The following is a 23,841-nucleotide window of genomic DNA, read 5'->3' as shown; positions in this document are numbered from 1 at the left end:
AAGCCAGGTGGCGAGGAAATCAAGGACTTCTCACTATGTGTAAATGAAGTAGAGTCTGTCAGTATTCCAGTCTTCTGCTCAGCTTCTCCAGAAACTGCTAAACCATTCAGAGTGTCCTCAACAAGATTTATATCTGGTAAATCTTGTGGATATAAAATAATAGGTTTCTCTCTAGGAGAGGAAGATTTAGAAGGTGTTGATGGTAACTCAGTCTTCCACTCAGCTGATCTAGGAGCAGCTGAAACTTTTAGAGACTCTTCAGATAACTGTCTGTCTGACAGGTCCTGTGGATAAAAATGAAAGGGTTTCTCTCTATGTGAGTAAGAGGAGGTTACTGCTGATATTCTAGAGGGTACAGTTTGTATCCCAGTTTCCTGGTCCACTAATCCAAGAGAAGAAACTTTGAGAGTCTCTTCAGTTAGATGGCTGACTGGTATCTCCTGTTGATAGACAATGCTCGGTTTTCCTCTCTGGAAGGAGGAAGCAGAGGGTGTTATTGGTCTTCGGGTCTTCTGGTCTGTTAGTTCAGAAAAAACATTGAGAGCCTCCTCAGTTAGATGACTAGCTGGTATCTCTTGCTGAAATACAAGACTGGGTTTCCCTCTCTGGAAGGTGGAAGTAGAGGGTGTTAATGGCCTTCCAGTCTCCTGGTCTGGAAAAGAAGAAACTTTGAGAGCCTCTTCAGTTAGACGAGTGGCTGGTATCTCCTGTTGATAGACAAAGCTGGGTGTCCCTCTCTGGTAGGAAGAAGTAGAGGATATTATAGGTCTCCCAGTCTCCTGCCCAGCTAGTCCAAGAACAGAAGAAACTTTGAGAGCCTCTTCGGTTAGATGACTGACTGGTATCTCCTGCTGATAATCAAGGCTGGGTTTCCCTCTCTGTAAGGAGGAAGTAGAGGATGTTAGCGGTCTCCCTGTCTCCTGCCCGGCTAGTCCAAGAAAAGACCAAACTTTGAGAGCCTCTTCACTTAGATGACTCTCTGGTATCTCCTGCTGATAGACAAGGCTGGATTTCCCTCTCTGGAAGGAAGAAGTAGAGGGTGTTATTGGCTTCCTGGAATCCTGACCTGGTAGTCCAAGAACAGAAGATATTTTTGAACCCTCCGCAGTTAGATGACTATCAGGTATCTCCTGCTGATAGATAAGTCTGGGTTTCCCTCTTTCTGAGTAAGAAGTAGAGGGTGTTATAGGTCTCCTACTCTCCTGCCTGGCTAGTCCAAGAACAGAAGAAACTCTGAGAGCCTCTTCAGTTAGATGACTGTCTGGTATCTCCTGCTGATAGATAAGACTGGGTTTTGCTCTCTGGAAGGAGGATGTAGAGGGTGTTATTGGTCTCCCAGTCTCCTGCCCAGCTAGTCCAACAACAGAAGAAACTCTGAGAGCCTCTTCAGTGAGATGACTGTCTGGTAGCTCCAGCTGATAGACAATGCTGGGTTTCCCTCTTTGGAAGGAGGACGTAGAAGATGTTATTGGCCTTCCAGTCTCCTGGTCTGGAAAAGAAGAAACTTTGAGAACTTCTCCAGTTAGATGACTGGCTGGTATCTCCTGCTGATAGACAAGACTGGATTTCCCTCTCTGAAATGGCAAAGTAGAGGGTGTTACTGGTTTCCCAGTGTCCTGCCCAGCTAGCTCAGGAACAGACGAAACTTTGAGGGCCTCTTCAGTTAGATGACTGGCTGGTATCTCCTGCTGATACACAAGGCTGGGTTTCCCTCTCTGTAAGGATATAGAGGGTGATACTGGTCTCCCAGACTCCTGCCCGGCAAGTCCAAGAACAGAAGAAACTTTGAGAGCCTCTTCAGTTAGATGACTTTCTGGTATCTCTTGCTGATAGACAAGGCTGGGTTTCCCTCTCTGGAAGGAAGAAGTAGAGGGTGTTATTGGTTTCCTGGGACCCTGACCTGGTAGTCCAAGAACAGAAGAAACTTTGAGAGCCTCTTCAGTTAGATGACTCTCTGGTATCTCCTGCTGATAAACAAGGCTGGGTTTCCCTCTCTGGAAGGCGGAAGTAGAGGGTGTTATTGGTCTCCCAGTGTCCTGCCCTGCTAGTCCAAGGACAGAAGAAACTCTGAGAGCCTCTTCAGTTAGATGACTAACTGGTATCTCCTGCTGATAGACAATGCTGGGTTTCCCTCTCGGGAAGATGGAAGTAGAGGATGTTATTGGCCTTCCAGTCCCCTGGTCTGGAAAAGAAGAAACTTTGAGAACCTTTTCAGTTAGATGACTGGCTGGTATCTCCTGCTGATAGACAAGGCTGGGTTTCCCTTTCTGGAGGAAAGAAGTAGAGGGTGATATTGGTCTCCCAGTCTCCTGCCCAGCTAGTCCAAGAACTGAAGAAACTTTGAGAACCTCTTCAGTTAGATGACTGTCTGGTATCACCTGCTGATAGACAAAGCTGGGTTTTCCTCTCTGTAAATTATAAATAGAGGGTGTTGTTGGTCTTCCAGTTTCCTGATCTGGTATGAAAGAATCTTTCAGACCCTCTTCACTTATGTGTTTGTCCGGTATCCCCTGATGAAAGACAAGGCTGGGTTCCCCTCTCTTTAAATAGGAAGTAGAGGGTGTTAATGGTCTTCCAGTTTGCTGGTCTGTTAGTCCAGTAACAGAAGAAACTTTGAGAGCCTCATCAGTTAGATAACTGTCTGGTATCTCCTGATGAAAGAGAACTTTGAATTTCCCTCTCTTTGAGAATGAACTAGAGGTTGTAACAGGTCTTCCAGGCTCTTGGCCTGGTAGTCCAAGAACAGCTGAAACTTTCAGATCCTCTTCAGTTGGATGATGGTCTGGAAATTCCTGAGGAAGAAAATATTGGCTTGTAGGGGTTACTTTTAGTATTCCAGTCTTCTGGGGAGCTAGTCCAGGAACTATAGGAATGTTTTGAGACTGCTCAGTAAAATGGCTATCTTGTAACTCCTGCTGATAAAAAGTGGGTTTATCTCTTTGCGAAATGGAACTGGAAGGTATTTTCTGTATCCCAGTAGTCTGCTCAGAAAATCCAGGAATAGATGAAACACCCTGGGTTTGTTCAATTAGACGACTGTCTGATAATGTTGACTGATTGACAATGTGGGAATTCTCTCCATCTAAGTAAGAGGACCTTATAGGTATCCCAGTCTTCTGGTCAGCTGATTCAAAAGGAAATGAAACTTTCAGAATCTCTTTAGGTAAATGACTATCTGGCAGCTCTTGCTGTGGGAAAATCTGCTTGCCTCTATATGAATAGGAATGAGATGATACTGTTGCTTTCTCAGTCTTCTGTTCAGCTAGTTCAGGAACAGCTGAAACTTTCAAAGTTTCTTCAGCTAGATGGCTGAATATTCTTTGATTGAGAGAATCACTATATTGACCAGTAATATACTCTTGAGGAGACCTTACAGACAACTGTGGAATGTCCTCAGGGGACAGGGATAAAAGAGATTCAAAGTCTGAATCTCCAGAAGTGGTAGAAGTGATGCCTGGTTTCAAGTTTGATTGTGTAATTTTAGCTATGCCTCCTCTAGAAGTAGATCCTAAAAAGAAATGTTAATACTGTTAGTATTCTAAATATGAGTGAAATTTAAACGTATTCTTTATAATGTACTAAACAAAGTAAAAAGCAGTGTTTCTTTCCTTGAGCTTTCAAGCTTTAAGAAAGAAATCTTAAGGAAATAGTCATCAAAGGAGAAAAATACTTATTACAAAGCCACTTATAATAGCAAACTAATGTGGAAATAATTTAAATATTCAATAGTACATTAGATATATTTTAAAAATTGTCATCTTGGAGTTACCCCTGGCACTGCTCAGGAATCATTCCCAGCACTGTGCTCAGAAGTCAGTCAAGGTGATGCTTGGGGGAACACAGGTGGTACCAGGAATTAAACTAGGGTTAGCCACATGCAAAGCAAGTACTTTAACCCCTCTACTGTCTTTCCAGCTCTTAGAGTAGGATTTTTTTTTTCTTTTAATTGCAGTATATTTAGGGGAAAAATGTGCAAACCAAAAAAATTAATTCTCTTTTAAGAATTTTCAACGTGACATGAAAATTCTCTCTTTTCAATCCGGGACTTTATCCTAAGTATACAAAACCAACACTTTTACATTACATTTCTACTATCTTTTTTTTCAAACTTTATTTATTTACTTATCTTAATTTGGGGCCATGCCCAGTAATGCTCAGGGTTTACTCTTGGCACTGTACTGACAGAGGTTGGGGACTGAGCCAGGGTTGGCCACATGCAAGGCAAGAGCCTTGTACTATCCTTGTACTATCTGTACCCCCTGTACTATCTGTCTGGTTCCTCCACATTTCATTTCACAAGGTACTGTCTCTCTGGCACTGTCACCAGTAAACAAACTAACAAAAAGATGCATCGCTTCTCAAAGCAACTTACAGAAGTAAATTTATGGCAATCAATGTTTTGTCAAGAAGGTGGGCTGGAGCGAAAATACAGAGTAGGGCACTTGCCTTGCATGGGGCTGACCTGGATTCAGTCCCCAGCACCCCGTATGACATGACCCCACCCCCGGACCCTCAGCCAGCCAGGAGTGATCCCTAAATTCTGAGCCAGGAGAAAACCCTGAGCACTGCTGGGTGTGACCCAAACATAAAAATATGAACCAAGAAAGATCTAAAACAACTGATTTATACATCTCAAAAAACTAGAAAAAATACAAGTAATGGCATGTATTTCTTCTGCCAGATGGCTGGCAGAAGAAACAAAATAGAAACTAAACATACAGTTGATATCCATGGGTGAAATTAATACCCAGTTCTCGAAAAAATAAATAAAGCCAGCTACATTCTGAGAAAAAGAGAACTCAAATAAAATAATAAATTAAAAAGGAGATATGTTAGAATAATAAAAAACGCTCAAGAGACAATTACAATTTAAACTATCAAATTGGAAAACCAGAAAGAAATGGTTAAATTCTGAGTAACATACAACCTACCAAAACTAAGTCATGAAAAAGGAAAAATCAAAACAAATTACTAAAACGAAACTGAGCCAGTAAACACCTCAAAAAAGAGAAGGATCCCAGGCTTCAATGGTCAGTTCTACCATTTAAAGAGGTAGTAATATAAATCTTTATGAACTTTTCCAAAAAATGGAAGACTAAGCAACAACACTTCCAAATTCATTTTACAAGACCAGCATTATCCTGGTACCAAAACCCAGATGCCACAAATAAACTACAGAATAATAACCTTAATAAATATGAATAGAAAAATACTCAACAAAACATCAGTAAATCAAATTCAATCATCTGTTGAAGGATTATATACTATGATCAAGTAGCAATTCCCCCAAAACGTATGCATAAATGGCTTAACCTTCAAAAAAATCAATACAAATAGGACATTAAGAAAATGAAAGACAAAAATCTTACATCATCTCTAGAGAACACTTGACACACTTGACAACATCTGTTTATGATAAAAAGCTCTAAACATATGATATTGAAGCTACAGGTATCTTCAAAGATGACACGCAACTGACCAACCAAGTGGAAACAGAGATAAACAAATGGGACTATATTAAACTAAGAAGCTTCTGCACCGCAAAAGATATAGTGACCAGAATACAAAGGCAATCTACAGAATGGGAAAGGATATTCACCCAATACACATCCAATAAAGGGTTGGTATCAAGGGTATACAAGGCACTGGCTGAACTCTACAAGAAAACATCCAACCCCATCAGAAAATGGGGTGAAGAACAGAAACTTTTCTAAGGAAGAGATACAAATGGCCAAAAGGCACATGAAAAAATGCTCTGCATCACTAATCATCAGGGAGATGCAGATCAAAACAACCACAAGATACCACCTCACACCACAGAGACTGGCACACATCCAAAAGACCAAAAGCAACCGCTGTTGGAGAGGATGTGGGTAGAAAGGGACCCTTCTACACTGCTGGTGGGAATGCCGACTGGTTCAGCCCTTTTGGAAAAGAATATGGACGCTTCTCAAAAAATTAGAAATTGAGCTTCCATTTGATCCAGCAATACCACTTCTGGGAATATATCCCAGAGAAACAAAAAGGTATGGTCAAAACGACATCTGCACTTATATGTTCATCGCGGCACTGTTTACAATAGCCAGAATCTGGGAAAAACCCCAGTGCCCGAGAACAGATGACTGGTTAAAGAAACTTTGGTACATCTATACAATGGAATACTATGCAGCTGTAAGAAAAGATGAAGTCATGAACTTTGCATATAAGTGGATCAACATGGAAAGTATCATGCTAAGTGAAATGAGTCAGAAAGATAGGGACAGATATAGAAAGATTGCACTCATCTGTGGAATATAAAATAACAGAGTAGGGGACTAACGCCCAAAAGTAGCAGTATATAGTACCAGGAGGTTAGCTCCATGGCTTGGAAGCTGGCCTCACATGCTGGGGGAAAGGCAGCCTGGATAGAGTAGGGAACACCAAGTAAAATGTGGTTGGGGACCCCAAGTGAGAAGAGAGAGCATACTGAAAGTAGACTAGAGACTGAACCACTCAATACCCCTATCGCAAACCACAACACCCAAAAGGAGAGAGAACAAAATGGAATGCCCTGGCCACAGAGACAGGGTTGAGGGGGGACAACGGGAGTGGAGGGTGGGAGGGATACTGGGTTCATTGGTGGTGGAGAATGGACACTGGTGGAGGGATGGGTTCTCGAACATTGTATGAGGGTAACTGTACCCTCATGGTGACTCACTTATTAAAAAATAAATTAAAAAAAAAACCCTTATATAGCAAGTCCAAACTAACATTATACTCAACAGTTAAAAGTGCAAATCTGTTCTCTCAGATCAGGCACAAAAGAAGGATACTGATAGGGATATCCCTAACCTCAACCCACAAAACAAAACAAAACACAAAGAATTGCTTCTATTATTCATCAATGTTACACTCAGGGACAGATATGTTCAAATCTAAAATACTTATTTCCTTACAGGATAAGTCTGTGAATGTTCATTCACTCACCATACCACACTTCCTTTCTTAAAAAATTTTAATTTTATAAGGTTGTTTACAATAATTTATTATATTCAATATTCAACACCAATCTCACCACCATTACATCTTCCTACCACCATTATTTCGAATTTTACCACCATCATTCAAGCCTGCTCCAAAGACAGATGCTAAATATTGCTGTATCACTGTCATCCCGTTGTTCATCGATTTGCTCGAGTGGGCACCAATAACGTCTCCATAGTGAGATGCTAAATCATTTATTTTATATTGCTTGTTATGAAAATCCACTAAAAATGATCCCAAAAGGTTTCCTTAAAGGAAAGTGTGTGAAAGGTGTTGTATCTCACCTTAGAGACATTAAGCCCCTGTAGAAATCACTAACATGTTGTTACAGGTTGAGCCTTGTGACCATACCACAATTCTAGGTGAAGTAAATGAAATAATGTGTTTATGAAACACTTAGCAAATAAACAGTAAGTATACCCCTATATAGAGAACAGACACCAAGAGGAACATAGAATTTCCTGTTTCATTTTCAAGCCACTAATCCTTAGGGAACCCTCCCCCAAAGTCCTGTACTAATCAATACTAACACCGAGCCACATCCAGATTACATCTGATTTTGAAATAAGAACCTAAAGTAAAGGCTAAACCAAGACTAGACTTTAATCATGTTATGGCAAGAGTATTAATAATTTATCAATTACATGTGGAGGCAGCAATCACAAACCTCAATACAACCAAACAACATAAAGAAAGGCAAATAGGTCATACAGTCAGCTTTGGCCCCATATTGATAAGAACAATAAAATACATAAAATAATTCAAGAAACAAATCTATGGGGCAATAGCACAGCAGGTAGGGCGTTTGCCTTACACGCAGCTGACCCGGGTTCGATTCCTAGCATCCCATATGGTCCCCTGAGCACCACCAGGGGTGATTCCTGAGTGCAGAGCCAGGAGTAACCTATGTGAATCACCAGGTGTGATCCAAAAAGAAAAAAAAAAAAACTATAGGCTTCAAAAAGTAGTGCTTCAACTAGATACAATTTTTATTTTTATTTGATTCATTTTCTTGTTAACTAAATAACGTCACCCAAAGCTCAAAGCTTGCATTCTTATTTAACTCATCTCTAATAAATATACTCAGAAATTTAGCATTATAAACTCATGGAGTTCTTCAAAAGTTTACTGTGCACCTCTCATCGTGCTCTTATGGATTACATTACAATACATTACATGCAAACAGAACACTAACAAAACCTCAGCTCTACCATCATAATGTTTAACTTATTTCTATAGGATAATTTAATTGTGGACTATGATGTCTTCCAAATTTATATTTGCAAATTTTCAAATGGACACATCAAACTAAGCAATCTCCTAAAAGTGAAACTCAGTATGTGCCTACAACTAAATTCACTTCCGTAATTACTGTATCACTAATTCTTAATAATCAAAATTTCAGTATATCATTTTTAATCTCTCCTGCACTTTGAAGCTCTCAAATACTATTAACTGTAATTATTTTACTACTCCATTTGTAAATGATACTGACTCATACTCAGGACTCAATTTTGAGCCATGGCTCAGCAGTCACTTTCTACCCACACTGACACAGAGGCCAGGGAATTTGCCAATGAAAAATAAAGAACGTAAGGAAATGACAAAGGGCTCAATTCAATTAATATTTATCAAACACAGACAAGCAAGTGTTTTCTACATATCCTTTTTAGCCAGATTAGTGAGACAGAGATTCCTACATGATGAATATGAGGATGAATAAATATACCTCATACAAACCTAGACAGATAAGACAGTAATTTGTCAGATATACTCAGCAAAGGAGGTCAGTGGACCACAAAAAGCCACATAGGACTTGCATTTTGGATCAGAACGAAGAAGCAGAAACTATGGAAGGCAGGGTCTGAGTAACAAAAGAAATTATGGTACATCCACACAATGAAATACTATGCAGCTTGTTAAGAAAAATGAAGTTATGAAATTCCCTTATAAATGGATGGGACACAGAGAGTATCATGCTTAGTGAAATGAGTCAAAAGGAGAGAGAGAGAGAATGATTGCACTCATTTGTGGGATATATAAAAAAAAATTAAAATATTAGACTAATACCCAAGGACAGTAGAAACAAGGGCCAGGAGGAAGTGGTCCATGGTTGGGAGTCGGCCTCGGTGCTGGGAGAGAAGGCAGTTGGGATAGAGAAGGGACCATTATGACAAAGATAGTTGTAAATGATCACTCTGGATAAGAACTGTGTGCTGAAAATGTAGTGGAAGGAACAAGATAACCTCTAAGTATCTGTATTGCAACTCATAATGCCTAAAAAAAAGAGGAGTGGGAGAGGAGGAGGGAGAGAGGGAGAGGGAGAGGAAGAGAGGGAGAGGCAGAAGAGGGGGGAGACAGGAGGAGAGACTGGGGGGAGAGGGAGAGAAAGTGCCTGCATTGAGACACAGGCTGGGGGAATGGGAGAGGCAAACAAGGGACCCTGGTGGTGGGAAATGTACACTGGTGGAAGCATCAGTGTTGGAACATTGTATGACTGAAACCCGACCATGAACAGCTCTGTAACTATTGCTCACGGTGTTTCAATTAAAAACTAATAATAATTTTTTTAAATAAAATTTTAAAATATTTTAAAGAATAGGATAACTCTTTGATTCCTTAGGGAGGATATAACTACTTTCTTAGAGATGCCATGGGGCAGCAGGAGGATGATATTCATTACACTGAAGGTCAAGTGGAAAACTGCTGGTCTGGTTAATGGGGGTCGAGCTAGGAGGGAAGTCTGTACCAATAGGTCAAGGCATATCTAATGAAAATAGGAAAACTAGGAATAAGAACAATAATACATTGGGTAAAGCACTTGCCTTGCATGCCGTCAACCTGGTTCCATCCCAGGTATCCCATGTAGTTCCCTGAGCCCTGCCAGGAATGATCCCTGAGCATACAACCAAGAGTAAGTCCACTGGGTACAATGCAATAAAAAAGGGAGGGAGAGAGGGAGGGAGAGAAGGTAAGAGGGAGGAAACTAGAGACCCTTTCCTCCCTATTCCAGATGTCAAGACAGCTCATATACTGAATTTTAAAATTTTAGTATTTCACAACCGTGACACTCGGGAATTTAAAATCTTAATGAGAAAAATAAAATGTAAGCAAGTAACTAAAATGGAACAAAACTGGGCTTATCAAAAGAAATAACACATACACTTACAGAAGCAGAACAGAGATATCTCAGGAGAGGAGTTGCAAAATAAGAGCACTAGTAGTACCATTCCGCTACCCAGTCCCCACTTGTAAGGAAAATTAACCCCAAGCATGGCAAGTTGAGAACTGGCTACAATTAACTCGACTCAATTGATTTACTCACAGATTACACTCCAGAACAGGCAATCTAAGAATTCAAATCCTAGTAAAACTAGCTTTCAAAAACATTAAATAAAAACATTCCAAGATATATAAAAGCAGAGAACCTAATGGCTTCTACCAAATAAGTTTTCAGGCTAAAAACATAAAAAACAAAGCAATGATTTACATAATGAATAGCACTATTAAAGGCACATAAAAAGACAGCATATCTATATTTGTATTATTGGGTTATAATATAGAGAAATATAACATATTTGACAGTTAACTGCAAAAGGAGACAGATCACAGCTGCAGTGGGAAAAGGAAATAATAAAAAACAAATTCACATGAACTGTTAAATGTGACATACCAAAAACAAAATATAAGCTGGCAAACGTAAAAAAAGTGGTAAATGAGGTTAATATAAGTAATAAGTTCTGGATGGACTTTTTTAATTTTATGATTATAACAATATATAAATAAATATAACAATGCATTCTAGATTTTCTAACAGAAATAGCTGCAAAATATTAAACAATACTACCCCTCAAAAGAAAAAAGGGAATAAAGTCAGGTAGAAATAAATTCTCCATATGATAAAAAAATTTCATTTTAATCGAAAATATTTTTGTTAAGATAATTTTTTTAAGTCCTATAGAAATATTAAACTTTAAAAATTAATTTGAAAACCTGGGAGAAATTAAAATGTCACAACAGGAAAAAAGTAATTTTAATGAAATAGGAAAAAAGAAACAGACCAAAGAGATGAGATATACTAAAAACAAAATTTAAGTCAGGAAATATAAATTAAATCATACCAATAAGAACATTAAAACTGGAGTGAAAACAAAAGCAAGATACAACTATATACTCTTTAGAAGAGTGTTTGATTTTAAAAAAAGGAAACTCATCAGGGTCAGGGATATAGTATATTAGTATAGCACATGTGCTCAAAAGCAGACACATTTCCCATACATGATGACTGGTGTGTATAAGTGCACACACAACAAGACACACACACAAAAAAAGAAAAATGGGGGAAAGATAAGCCATATAAATATCGCTCATAACACCTAGAGTACTCAATACTGATAAAACACATAAAGAAACTTTAAGACAAAACAACAAAAAAAGTGCTGTAATGAAAGAGGGAGAATTTATAACAAAAATGCATAAGAAATACATAATTATAAACACAAAGGCAGTAATAGTATGTAATTTAAATACATAAACCTAATACCATGAACTCAAAATACATTAAGTACATCTGACACAAAGAGGAAAAATGAATAAAATAATGTACTGTTTCAAAGTCCTACTTTCAAAAATGGAGAAAACAAATAGGCAGATCAACAAGGATACAGGAACAGTCTTTTAAGCTCACAAGAAGAACTAAGGAACATCTATAGAACACAAACCTAACAACAGTAGAATGCACATTCTTCTTAAGCACAAACTGTACATTCCACGGTACAAGCCAAACTACATACTAGGAGAAAAATAACAAGTCTCATTAAAATATATTGAAAGCCAGACAAAGCAAATGGGCTCCAAAAAAAAGAAAATGATTCCAGAAACAATAGGCAATTCACAAATATATAGAAATTAAACAACACACTCCAAATAACCAATGGTCAGTTAAAGAAAGAAATACAATGGAAATTAGAAAACATTTGACATGAATTAAAACACAACAAATTCAGGCACAAAGGCTAAAACTGAGCTTAGAAATGCTTCTGATATAAACACCTACATTAAAAAGAAAAATCTCAAAATGGTAACCCAATCTTTTGGCAGGGGATGCTTCGAAGCAGTGCTCTGGAAATCTGGAGACCATTCATGCAATTCTCAAACTATGGGTCTAACAATGTGATGCTTGGGGCTTAGAATCACCAGGAGTACATTCTGCATTTCTCAGGGGCCATGAGGACTATACCTGATGGTACTTGGGGAGTAAATGGTGCAGGGGATTGAATTCAGGTCTTTGAACATCAAAAGGTATGCACTTCAACCCCTAAATTATTTCACTGTTCCAAATTAACTGAATCTTTTACCTTAAGAAAAACTAACCTCTGGCTACTTAATGACCATGATCCCGGAAACGCAGAAACAAATCTCAGAAGCCAGCAGCTTTTGGCAGAAATGCATCCAGACTCCGCATTAGGTTACCAGAGCCCGGCCACCCCAAGTGCGAAGAGACACCGTCCCTCCCCCTATTCTCCCTGGCAGCTCAGTGGCCGCCATCTTCCAGAGGCCAATGGACAGTCAGGTATGGGTCAGCGGTGAGGAGACACGAGGGGTCTCACGGGGTGGGTGTGGAGCTGGCCCTTTCCTCCCCCACCCCCAAAAAGACTCTGAGCCGCAGCCCACAAGTGGCCCCTCTGGCTACTGATCAAGCTGCTTAACGGCCATGATCCCAGAAACTCAGAAACAAATCTCGGAACCCTGTGGCTTTTGGCAGAAATCCCTCCAGATTTAATTATTAAAATTTCAGAATTCCAAAATCGTGACATCATATCCTATTCATAATCAGCAATAGAAAACAAATTGTCTAATGCTGCCTTTTCAGATAGAGCGTTTGCCTTGCACTCGGCCAACCCAGGTTCGATTCTTCCATCCCTCTCAGAGAGCCCGGCAAGTTAACAAGAGTATCCCGCCCGCAAGGTAGACCCTGGCAAGCTACCCCTGGCGTATTTGATATGCCAAAAACAGCAACAAGTCTCACAATGGAGACGTTACTGGTGCCCGCTTGAGCAAATCGATGAACAACAGGAAGACAGTGCTGTACAGTGCCTTTTTGGCAGATCTGAGTGCTGGGGTAAAATCCCAAATAGTAATGGTGGGTCTGGTATCGAAATGTTGAATGTAATCCAAGTAGAGAGAGAGCAATGTGGAAATCATCTGCCACACAGATAGGGGGAGGGCGTGGGATGGCGGATATATTGGGGTTTTTGGTGGTAGAAAATATAAACTGGTGAAGGGACGGGTGTTTCATCACTGTATGACCGAGACTTAAACCCGAAAAGCTTTGTAACTGTTCTCACGCCAATTCAATAAATAAATTTATTTAAAAAAACTATCAGATTAGTGATAGTCAGAGGCCATTTTTTCCAAGTGAAAATGGACCCAAATAGAAAAACTCCAAGACACATTGTAATCAGAGTAAGAGCCAAAGATAGAATATTGAAAGCAGAGCAAAAAAGAAATGTAAATACAAAGAACTCCTGTAAAAGTCACGGATCTATCAAATGAGACTCCAGAAGAGAATGGAGGGATATAGTACAAAGACTCGATAAAACGAAGACTTCACCAAGAATACTCTATCCAGCTAGATTATCATTCAGGGCTGAAGGAACAATATACAGAACTTTATCGACATGCAACAGTTTAGGGAATTCACAACATTGAAACCAGTCTTGCAATAAATGTCAGAGGAATGTCTTTTAAAGACAAGACAAACCTCAGCATTTGGCATTGAGTATGGCATTCATACATGGCACTTATGCTGCCCTCTGCTAAATTAAGAAAGGTTTGTTTACTCCTAGCTTGCTAAGAGATTTTATATGCGTTCAATAACAAATTAACATTTTATTTATACTGAATGTTCTATGTCTGATCAGGTGTTTTGATTTTTTTTCACATTCGTAGTTTAATTGCAATCTTTTAGATATCAATGCAGATCTATAACATAGTTAACATCTATAACATATTTATAAGCAGTACCTGTAACTTATTTTCTAACATAGAGCCAATATTCCCTTTGTTTAGATAAAACACATTTTTATATTTGTACAGGTCTTCAGATTTCCCCCTTAAGATTGTCTTACTTCTCTTCACTCTTACTAAATTTTACATTTGTAGAATTTCTATATTTCTTGTAAATTTTAAAATGTATTAGCACAGAATCATACAGATTAATTACCCACTATACTATCTCTCTGGCCCCTATACATATTCATTTCTAATACTTATATACCTGTAAAAATAAAAGTATACTGTTTTTGAGGAAAAAAATTACTTTAGAAATTATCATTGATTTTAAAATGTCAAGGAATTTCAGGTTGGTTCTATTCATCTATGTGTGTATAAGTGTACACAATCAAAAAAAAAATTTTCCCCCATAAGCGGCATTCTCTGTGTCACTGTCATCCCATTGATCATCGATTTGCTCGAGTGGGTATCAGTAACATCTCCATTCGTCCCTGTCTCGTACTATTGTAGCCCAATGGCATATTGGGGGCTCTTTCAGGATCAGGGAAATGAGGACAATTGTTTTTACTGTTTTTGGAATATCAAGTACACCATGGGCAGCTTGCCAGGCTCTGCCGATATGTGGCATTAAAAAGATAAAACAGTAAGATTTTAGTGTTTAGTGGTCAAAGTGATTGGAAATGAAGACTTTGTCTACACAGGAGGGGAGTTTTGAAGAGTCCTTAAAAATTCCCTAAGGACTTTTGATTGTGGGAAGCACTGGCTCTTTGGTAGTAGGTGTAGTGCTGCAATGATATATGCATGAAAAATATAATTAACATTATTATAAATCCCAGTACCTCAATAAAAATTGTTAAAATAAAGGAATAAAATTTTAAATCTCCATTTTAAAATTACAAAATGTTAAAAAGGAAAAATCAATAGTTTGAAGAGACAAAGCAAGCACCAGATTTCAAGATTTTTCAGAGTTATCAGGCCAAGAAATTCAAGTAACTATAATATTTAGAGCTCCAGAGGAAAAATAAGGCAAGAACAGAAAAGTACATTTAGCAAAGAATTAAAAAATATATAAATCAAAAACAGTAATAGAAAAAATGCCTTTGATGAGCATATCAGTAGGTACAACATGCTGAGAATCAATCCAAGGGCAAAAGACACAGTACAGGGGGTAAGCCAGATAGAAGCCCTGAGCACTGCTGGGTGTGGCCTCCAAACAAAAATCAAACAAAAAAATTCACTTTCACTATGCCAATAAAAACTTCCCAGACTGAAATAAAATTAGAAAAATAATTTTTTAAAAAATTAACATTTTGTAACAATTTTTCTTTTTTTGAGGAAGAGGGCGTTGGGGTGGCAGCTACAGGAGGCAGTGGTCAGGGGCTATTACTGGATCTCTGTTCAGGAGTGAGCCCTGCAGTGGGACCATAAGTTATGCTTGGGATTCAACCAGGATTGGCTGCACACAAGACAAATAAATTATCTCTTCTACTATCTCTTTGAACAACTTTATAACAACTTTAAAGTGTTTGTATGTAAAAATGCAATCTGGAAATTCTTTACCACGTTATTCTATACTGAAGATTGAGCATCATGAGCTCAGTTTACTGAGCTACCTCATGGACCCCAAAATCAACCTTTTCTTTTTCAGTCTTTGGGCAACATCCGGTGTTTTTTAGGGCTATGCCTGAATTAGTCCACAAAGTCACTTCCAGCAGTGCTGGGGAAACATGCAGTGGCAGAAATTAAGCTTAGGCTTTCTGCAATCAAAGCAGGCACTCTAAATCAAATTTAAATGGCCTACACTTAAGTGTGACCCAATTAATAAAAACTGAAACACTGGCATCGATTCAGTTTGATTACAATTATAATCAATTCAGTGTTGATTACAATGTCTTCTCAAATCTAATGGCTTTCCTCATCTTTGACTCCAAAACAAATATGACAGGCTGTTTATTATTCCCTTCAAAATAAAATCTGAAAGTTCAACAAGCCACTTTTCTCAAACTTTCTAACATACACCACTAGTCCCGACCTTCCTCAGCAGAAAACCTGGCTTTCTACCTCAAAACTGCTTCCTCAGTTTCCTTTCTACAAATTGATATACATCCACTTTTGATCTCCTATGCTCAATTTCTCTTCCTCTTTAGTCACAGAAAGAAATACACAGGATTGGGGCCGGAGCGATAGCACAGCGGGTAGGCGTTTGCCTTGCACGCGGCCAACCCGGGTTCAATCCCCGGCATCCCGATATGGTCCCCCAAGCACTGCCAGGAGCAATTCCTGAGTGCAAAGCCAGGAGTAACCCCTGAGCATCGCTGGGTGTGACCCAAAAAGAAAAAAAAAAAACAAAGAAATACACAGGATAACCCCAATAGTAAGCTTCTCTACGTAACTCATCTCTAGATACTGTCACAAATAAAATTACCAGTTTACCTAGACCTGGAGGTTTATAAATATAGTCTAAAGTATTAGTATCATTGCAGGAGTTTAAATTTTTAAAATTTGGGGCTCGAGTGATGCTGGGAGGGCACTTGTTTTTCATGCAGCCGGCCCAGGTTCGATTCCCAGCACCCCATATGGTCCTGAGCCCAGCCAGGAGCGGTCCCTGAGCACAGAACCAAGAGTAAGCCCTGAGCACTGCCAGGTGTGGCCTCAGCCCCCTCCCCCCTAAAAATAATAAATAAAATATTTACATCAGTCAAAGAAAGATATTTTTCAGCTTGGGGGCACTGACCCAGTAGAACTAAGAGGCTATTCCTGGCCCTGTCCTGCAAAGAACATATGCTGGTGCCAGGGATCAAACAAGACAAGGGCATTACTCATATTATCTCTTCTACCCCACACCAAAATAATTTTACAGAGTCAACAATAAGAACATTCAGTATCTCTCCTTCTACATACCTGCTAAATACTGGTGAGAGTCTGGCATAGTATCAGAAGATATTCTCAACATCCTGAGATCTACAGAGTGAAAATCCGATTTTGTTGTTGGCTCAGGAACAAATGGAGGCAATACAGATGAAAAAGTCTGACCACTGACCGTACTAGAATGATCTACCTACGAAGAAATTTGAAAATAAAGTTAATTTTAGACGATCAGCTTTAAAAGAAACCTCATAAGTATTTAAGTACCTTACTGCCATATTCCTAACCCTACAGAACCTAGAAATTATTGTAAAGGTCTAGAGATCTATCTGTGCAGAATATCACAAACAGAAGGTCGATTGGTATTGTATTATTTTTAAAAGTCTATTCCTTTTAATAGTTAAGATCATTACAGTATTTGAACTGCAGAAATATTCTTGACAACCTCGGTTGTTAAAATATTTTTTCATTTTTAAAGTATTATAATTTATAATACTTTTAATGATAGCATTAATGATATATTTAATAAACATATTTAATAAGCATGATTGTGTTAATTATGTTTACACATTTATGAGATATATTTCTATTGATAGCATTGATATATTAATACATATTTTAGATATATAATGGTGTGTTTAAAATGAAAATATTTTTTCATTTGTATTAAGGTACTATAATTTAAAATACTTTTAATGATAGTGTTTCATATATAGCTTGCTTCCAGCAATAAAACAAGTTTTGGGGTTTTTTTTTGCTTTGTTTTTTAAAGAGAATGTGCTAAGAAAAGGAATAAGGGGAACGGGGGAAGTAAGCTTATACTCAACAGATTCATAAATTTTGAAAGAAAAAAGAACAAAGAGTCTCTGCTCAATTGCACTGAGACTCACAATAATGATAAAGTTTCATGCATAAAAGGTTCCAACACTACAGCTCCACCAGCTTACTTTTCTCCATCAACATCTTAGTGCCCTTCCCTCACACCCGAGACCCATGTTCAGTTCAGTCCAATTGTTCTTGCGTTCTATTACTTTTGTTTTACTCCATTATTAATAGTTTCTATCTCATATAAGAGATCATCCTGTGTCTATCCCTCTCCATGACTGAAATAGCTTCTAATTCCACTCACATAATGGCAAACAACATAATTTCATTTTTTCTTATGAACGTGCAGTATTTTTTGTAGTCCAGGATTTTCTAAGTACAGCATTGTCATCTGCAAATAGTAATAGTTTGACTTTTTTTTTTTTAACCCCAATTTGGATTATCTTACTATTTGTTGCCTAATTGCCATGACAAGAACTTAAATACTCTATTGAAAGGTGATGAGAGTGGAGAACCTGTTTTGGTGCCTTTTCTGAGATGGAAGGCTTTCAGTTTTTCACCGCAGAGTATGTTAGCTATGGGTTTATGGTAAATTGTTTTAGCTATACTGAAAAAAATTCTTTTTCTCCCCATTTTGTTAAGTTTTTCTCATGAATGAGTCCCAAATTTTCTCAAATGCTTTCACTGCAAAGTAAAGTGAAATTTATCAGTTACACAAGTGGGATGGGGGGCTGGGAAGGTGGGGCGTGGGGGGAAGGTATACTGTGATTCTTGGTGGTGGATTATGTGCACTTGTGAAGGGATGGGTGTTCGAGTATTGTATAACTGAGACTTAAACCTGAAAGCTTTGTAACTTTCACACATGGTGATTCAATTAAAAAAAAAATTTAATGCTTTCACTGCATCTATTAAAATGATCATGTGAATTTTAATTTTTCTTGTACTGATAAGGTATATTACGTTGCACTTGCATGTATTAAACCATTCTTGCATTCTTAGGAAAAATCCTAGGTGACTATGGTGTATGGTCTTTTTCATTTATTGTTGGATTTGGCCATCTAGCATTCTTTAGGATCTTTGCATCTAAATTCATCAAGGATGTGGGTCTACAGATTTTTGGGGGTTTTTTTTGGGGGGGGCACCTTTGTCCCCTTTGATATCAGGGTAATGTTTGCCTCAGAGAAAGTGCTCAAAACACTCCTGTTTCTTTGGCTTTCTGAGTCTGGAAAGGCCTGGAAATAGATCTTTAAAGATTTGGAGGGGTTATGGTGCCGCCAGCAGATCAACCTGTACCTGCAGGACAAGTGAATCTGCTAATGGTGCCTTCAGACTTCCTGATATCCCACAACTGCCACGGTGCCTTTGGCTAGACCCCAACAACTTGGGGCCAAGTTACCAAGAAATTAAACGGGCACAAAGTTATGTATGGGGAGCTACACCCACAAACCACCTCCGGCTCAGCTATACAAGATCATTTATTGGCCTTATCTCAGAGACCCAAAAATCTTGAAAGAGATCAAAAGCAGAAGTTAGGGCCGGTGGCACGAAGCGCTGCAGGTGAGCAGGCGTGCCCTGCAAGGAATGTGCCAGTAGTTTATTTCTCTGGAGAAGATGGAAACAAGGACACGATGCAGAGACACACAAAAGAAATCTCCAAACCGAGCAGCGATGCCTCTGGACTTAAAGCTAGCCCGACTTCACCAGGGTGCCTCAGACTGGGGCAGGCGTCCTCTCTCCACCTGCCCCATAAAAACCCCAGTGGCTGCCAACTTCCAGAATCTAATGTGAAGTGCAGGTACGTAGATTCAATGACTCCAGGCCTCAAGGACAGGGGACAGCCCTGTCCTTCTCATCCCCACCCCCCATCCCCATGAGACCCTGGAAGTCACGCCCACAAACTGCCTCCAGCTATTTAAGCTCCTTAAAGGCCATAACCTAGAGGCACATAAAAGATTCTCTGAACCAAGCAGCTCACTGCAAAGATTTCTCCAAGGGGCTGGAGCAATAGCACAGCGGGTAGGGTATTTGCCTTGCATGCAGACAACCCGGGTTCGAATCCCAGCATCCCATATGGTCCCCTGAGCACCGCCAGGGCTAATTCCTGAGTGCAGAGCCAGGAGTAACCCCTGTGCATCGCCGGGTGTGACCCAAAAAGAAAAAAAAAAAAAAAGATTTCTCCAAACCCCAATTATCTAAAATTTTAGAATACCAGGAGCACCACACGACATCTTATGCTATTCATAACAAGCATTACAAAAAAAAAGTATGGGTGAGATTGTCTACCACAGAGGCAGAGGGAGGGGTAGGACAGGGGAAGGGGGATGCTGGGGACCTTGGTGGTAGAAGATGTGTACTGGCAGAGGGTTGGGTGATCGATCACTGTATAACTGAAACTCAAACAGAAAAGCTTTGTAACTGTATTGTGGTAATTAAAACTAATAATAAAGTATAAAATGAAATTAACATTCTGAATTTTAAAAACAGTAATGTGGAGTTCATGCCCAATTCAATCAGCTTAATCAATGGCTAAATAAATAGCAGTACTGCTACATTAAAAAAAAATTTGAAAGAATTTGCTCATAAATGCATCTGAGACTGGGCTTGTTTGTGGGGAGACCTTGATATTATAATAGCCTTTATAATGACTAAGTCTGCTCAGGTACTGTTTCTTCTTGGATCATCCTACTAGGTAAAGCCCCTTTACTCCCTCCCAAAGAAAATTGTTTTAACCAATTTCTTCTAAATCGTCCAATTTCATGACATAAACAATTTCACAGTAACTCCTGAAGATCCTTTAAATTTCTGTAATATCTATTGTGGTGTTTTCCCTTTCATTTCTAATTGTTTATTATTAAGTTTTCTCTTCATTTTTGTGAGTCTTGCTAAGGGTCTGTCAATCTTGTTCATTCTTTCATAAAACAAGTTCTTGGTTTTGGTGATCATTTGGAATTGTTCCCAGTTTCTATTTCACAAATTTCTGCTCTATTTCATTCTTTCTGGTGTTAGGTTTCCATTGTTGGTTGTTTTCTAGCTGCTTAAGTGGTACTAAGTTATTCAAACCCTCTCTTGCTCCCTAATGAACAACTGCATTGCTTTAACTTCCCTCCTAACATATTTGCTGTGTCCCATATGTTCTGATAGTTTGTGTCTTCTTTCTTATTTACAGGAATCTTCTGATTTCTTCTAAGAATTCCTTTAAAGCCACTGTTTGTTAGATTCTAAGTTGTTTAATTTCAAAATTTTCCTTGCCCACCACCACCATCGCCATTTCTGATTTCCTATTTGTCGATGGAGAGTCACACCTGGCACTGCTCAGGGCTTACTCCTGGTTCTGTGCACAGGGATCATTCCTGGTGAGTTTGGGTGACCATATGAGGTACCAGGAACCAAACCCACATTAACCACAGGCAAGGAAAGCAACCTACATGCTATACTATCTCTTGGGCCCCTATGATTTCCTTTTTTAAAGCATTATGTCCTGAGAGACTAGTTGATAAAAAAAATCTAACTTAATTTTACAATGACATGCTTTGTGCCCCAGCATGTAGTTTATCTGAAAAAGAAAGTGCTAAACATTTGGGGAATGAAGGGCCTAAAATATGTCTGCTAGGTCCATCTTTCCCATTTCATCCTTCAAGGCCAGTGTTAGCTTAGTTGATCTATCCAGCAATGACAGTGTTGGAAGTCTCCTATTACTGTTACTAACAGTATCCCCCTTCAGGTCTATCAGCAGTTGTCTTAAATATTTTATGGCCCATCAATACGTACATATATGGCTAGGAACAAGTTACTGATATACTGAATCCTTGATACTAAAAAATGACCATCCTTGTCCCTTACTGCAATTCTTAATTTGGAGTCTCAGCTATCAGATATAAGTATGGACAACGCAGAATTTTTATGGCTTTTTAATTTTTTTGCTTACAAGATTGTTTTCCAGTCTTTGAGTCTGTTTACCCAAATCGTTCAGATGTGTCTCCTATAGGTAGCAGAAAGCTGGATTCAGTTTTCTGAGTTCAAGCCACTGATACGGAGATTATTTAAGATAGAAAAATTTCTCTCCCATAGGAAAATTATGGCTCTTGGGGCTCATGCTGTGAGTGCTTGGGGGCAGAGATGATATGGATATAGCAAACATTCTTTGTATTATTTTAATAAAAATATTTGCTGTACCATTTTAATTTTTAAAAGATGAAGAAATTTATTGAGATCATTTTGCAGATGTTATACATTTTGAAGTTTGTCTTGTCTTTTAGAAAAATACTTGTTTTGTTTGGGGGCCATAACCAGTGATCCTCAAGGGTTACTCTTGGCAGTGCTCAAGAGACCACATGGGATGCTAAGGATAGAACCCAGGTAGACCGCATGCAAGGCAAGCTCCCTACCAACTGCACTACCACACGGTCCCTAAAGAAGTAACTCTTCTGCATCTTGCACAACTGCTTTCAAGGCTATGAACTTCCTGATCTGTTGCCTGTCCATGAAACTTTACATCATTCCTTCAAATCTGGGTATAAACTAGTTGAACCTAGTATTTGGGGGGAGGTATTCATTAAGTTTTATTTACTATATCCCACCATTCTCTTCTGGCCTCTAGTCTTATTTAATAGATTTTCTATGACTCTTCTGTATGTACTTTGCTTCTATGATCTTTCTACTTTCAATATCCTTTTTTGGCTTTTGTCACTATGATCAGAATGTGTATTAGAAGGTCAGAGAGACAGTAAAGTAAGTAAAGTGCTTGTCTTGCATATAGCCAACCCAGGTTCAATCTCTGACACCACATATGGTTCCCCAAAGTCTGGAGTAATCCTTGGATGCAGAGCCAAGGCTAAACCCTGAGCATCACCAGTGCAGGCAGTAATAATAATAATAAAAGTTATCATAATAATGTATCTTGGATCTTGTCTACTAGGTTTATTTTTGGCCAGGACCATTCAAGACTCTTGAATTTAATGCATGCACTCTTCAACTCTCTCTCGGAAACTCTTATTTGATTTCTTTGACAAGTAGTTTTTTTTTATTAAATTCAACTTCCTATTCCTTAGATAATCCAGTAATTCAAATACTGTTCTTTTAAACTCTTCCTATAGTTCTCTGGTGTTTTGTTCACTTGTTTTTCTTTTTCTAGACTTTGTCATCTGTTGTTCTGTAGAGGAAACATGAATCTCATCTTGGAGTTCTTTGATCATTTCTTAAGCTGCTATATTACTCTGATGCCTTCCTCTGAGTTTTTACTTCACCAATCACACAGTTCTGTTATTTTATTTATGAATGTAGTTTTCTGCTTCCACTCTCATACTTTCCTGTGCTTTACTAAGAGTACCATTGTTTCTTTATTAAACATCCTCATCATAGTTTCCCTAAAATCATTACCTAGAGCTGGATACTATTAGAGCATGCAGAGTGATTACCTTCACCCACACATCTCTAAACTGCTTCCCTATTGTGTCTGCTGTGTTCTGGAGAATATCTGTAGTTCCACCACCCCCCTCCCACTCCACTCCACCCCCACAAATTCTCTAAGGGATTCAGCTAAGTTGCAGCACCTTTTGGCAATTTCGAGAGAGTGATTTTGAGGCCTCAGAGCTACTTTCAACACCATTTTGGCCTTGTCTTTCAGTCGGCTATAATTTAAGGCTTTATGATTCCTTACTTCAACCCCAATCCTATGAGTTTTTATGTGGGACAGGCAGATGGAACTAGGAATTAAGTGTTAATATCATGAAGGAAGTTTGGAGTTGGGAAGAGGCACCTAGAGCGACACTGGAATCTGGATTCATAACAGAAGGTAGACATATGAAGCGTGAGGTGTGATGAAACAGCTGTTTTGCAGTCACACAGTAGCTGCATCATTTGGGGTAGAAGCAGTGGTAGGTGGAATTATGGGTGTGACCCATGACATGAGAATGATGACTGGTGCTGGGGCAGAACTGGGAGGATCCTCTAACCTGAAAACAACTAGAACAGAGGTTTTGGGTATAGATGGGGTTTTCAGAGGCAAAGAAGTAGCTTGGGTGTGGAGGTAAAGTAAGAAACTATACATATATATATATGTATACATATATATATGCTGATAGTAAACAATGCTCAAATATTGTTAAAAGATCAAAT

At 38.8% G+C, this 23,841-nt stretch overlaps 1 protein-coding gene across 1 annotated transcript in view; it reads right to left on the bottom strand.

Annotated features, from left to right (window-relative positions):
• Positions 1-23,841, bottom strand: part of ALMS1 (ALMS1 centrosome and basal body associated protein) — a 160,388-nt gene that overhangs the window by 87,105 nt on the left and 49,442 nt on the right. Inside the window, exon 3 of the mRNA XM_055121512.1 lies at positions 16,939-17,095. Within this exon, the coding sequence (XP_054977487.1) occupies positions 16,939-17,095 (157 nt within the window). The remainder of the gene's footprint in view (positions 1-16,938; positions 17,096-23,841) is intronic.

This window comes from Sorex araneus, chromosome X, assembly GCF_027595985.1.
Source record: "Sorex araneus isolate mSorAra2 chromosome X, mSorAra2.pri, whole genome shotgun sequence".
NCBI lineage: Eukaryota > Metazoa > Chordata > Mammalia > Eulipotyphla > Soricidae > Sorex > Sorex araneus.
Note: the sequence above shows the minus strand (reverse complement) of the source record. Positions and strands in the feature narration are given on the sequence as shown.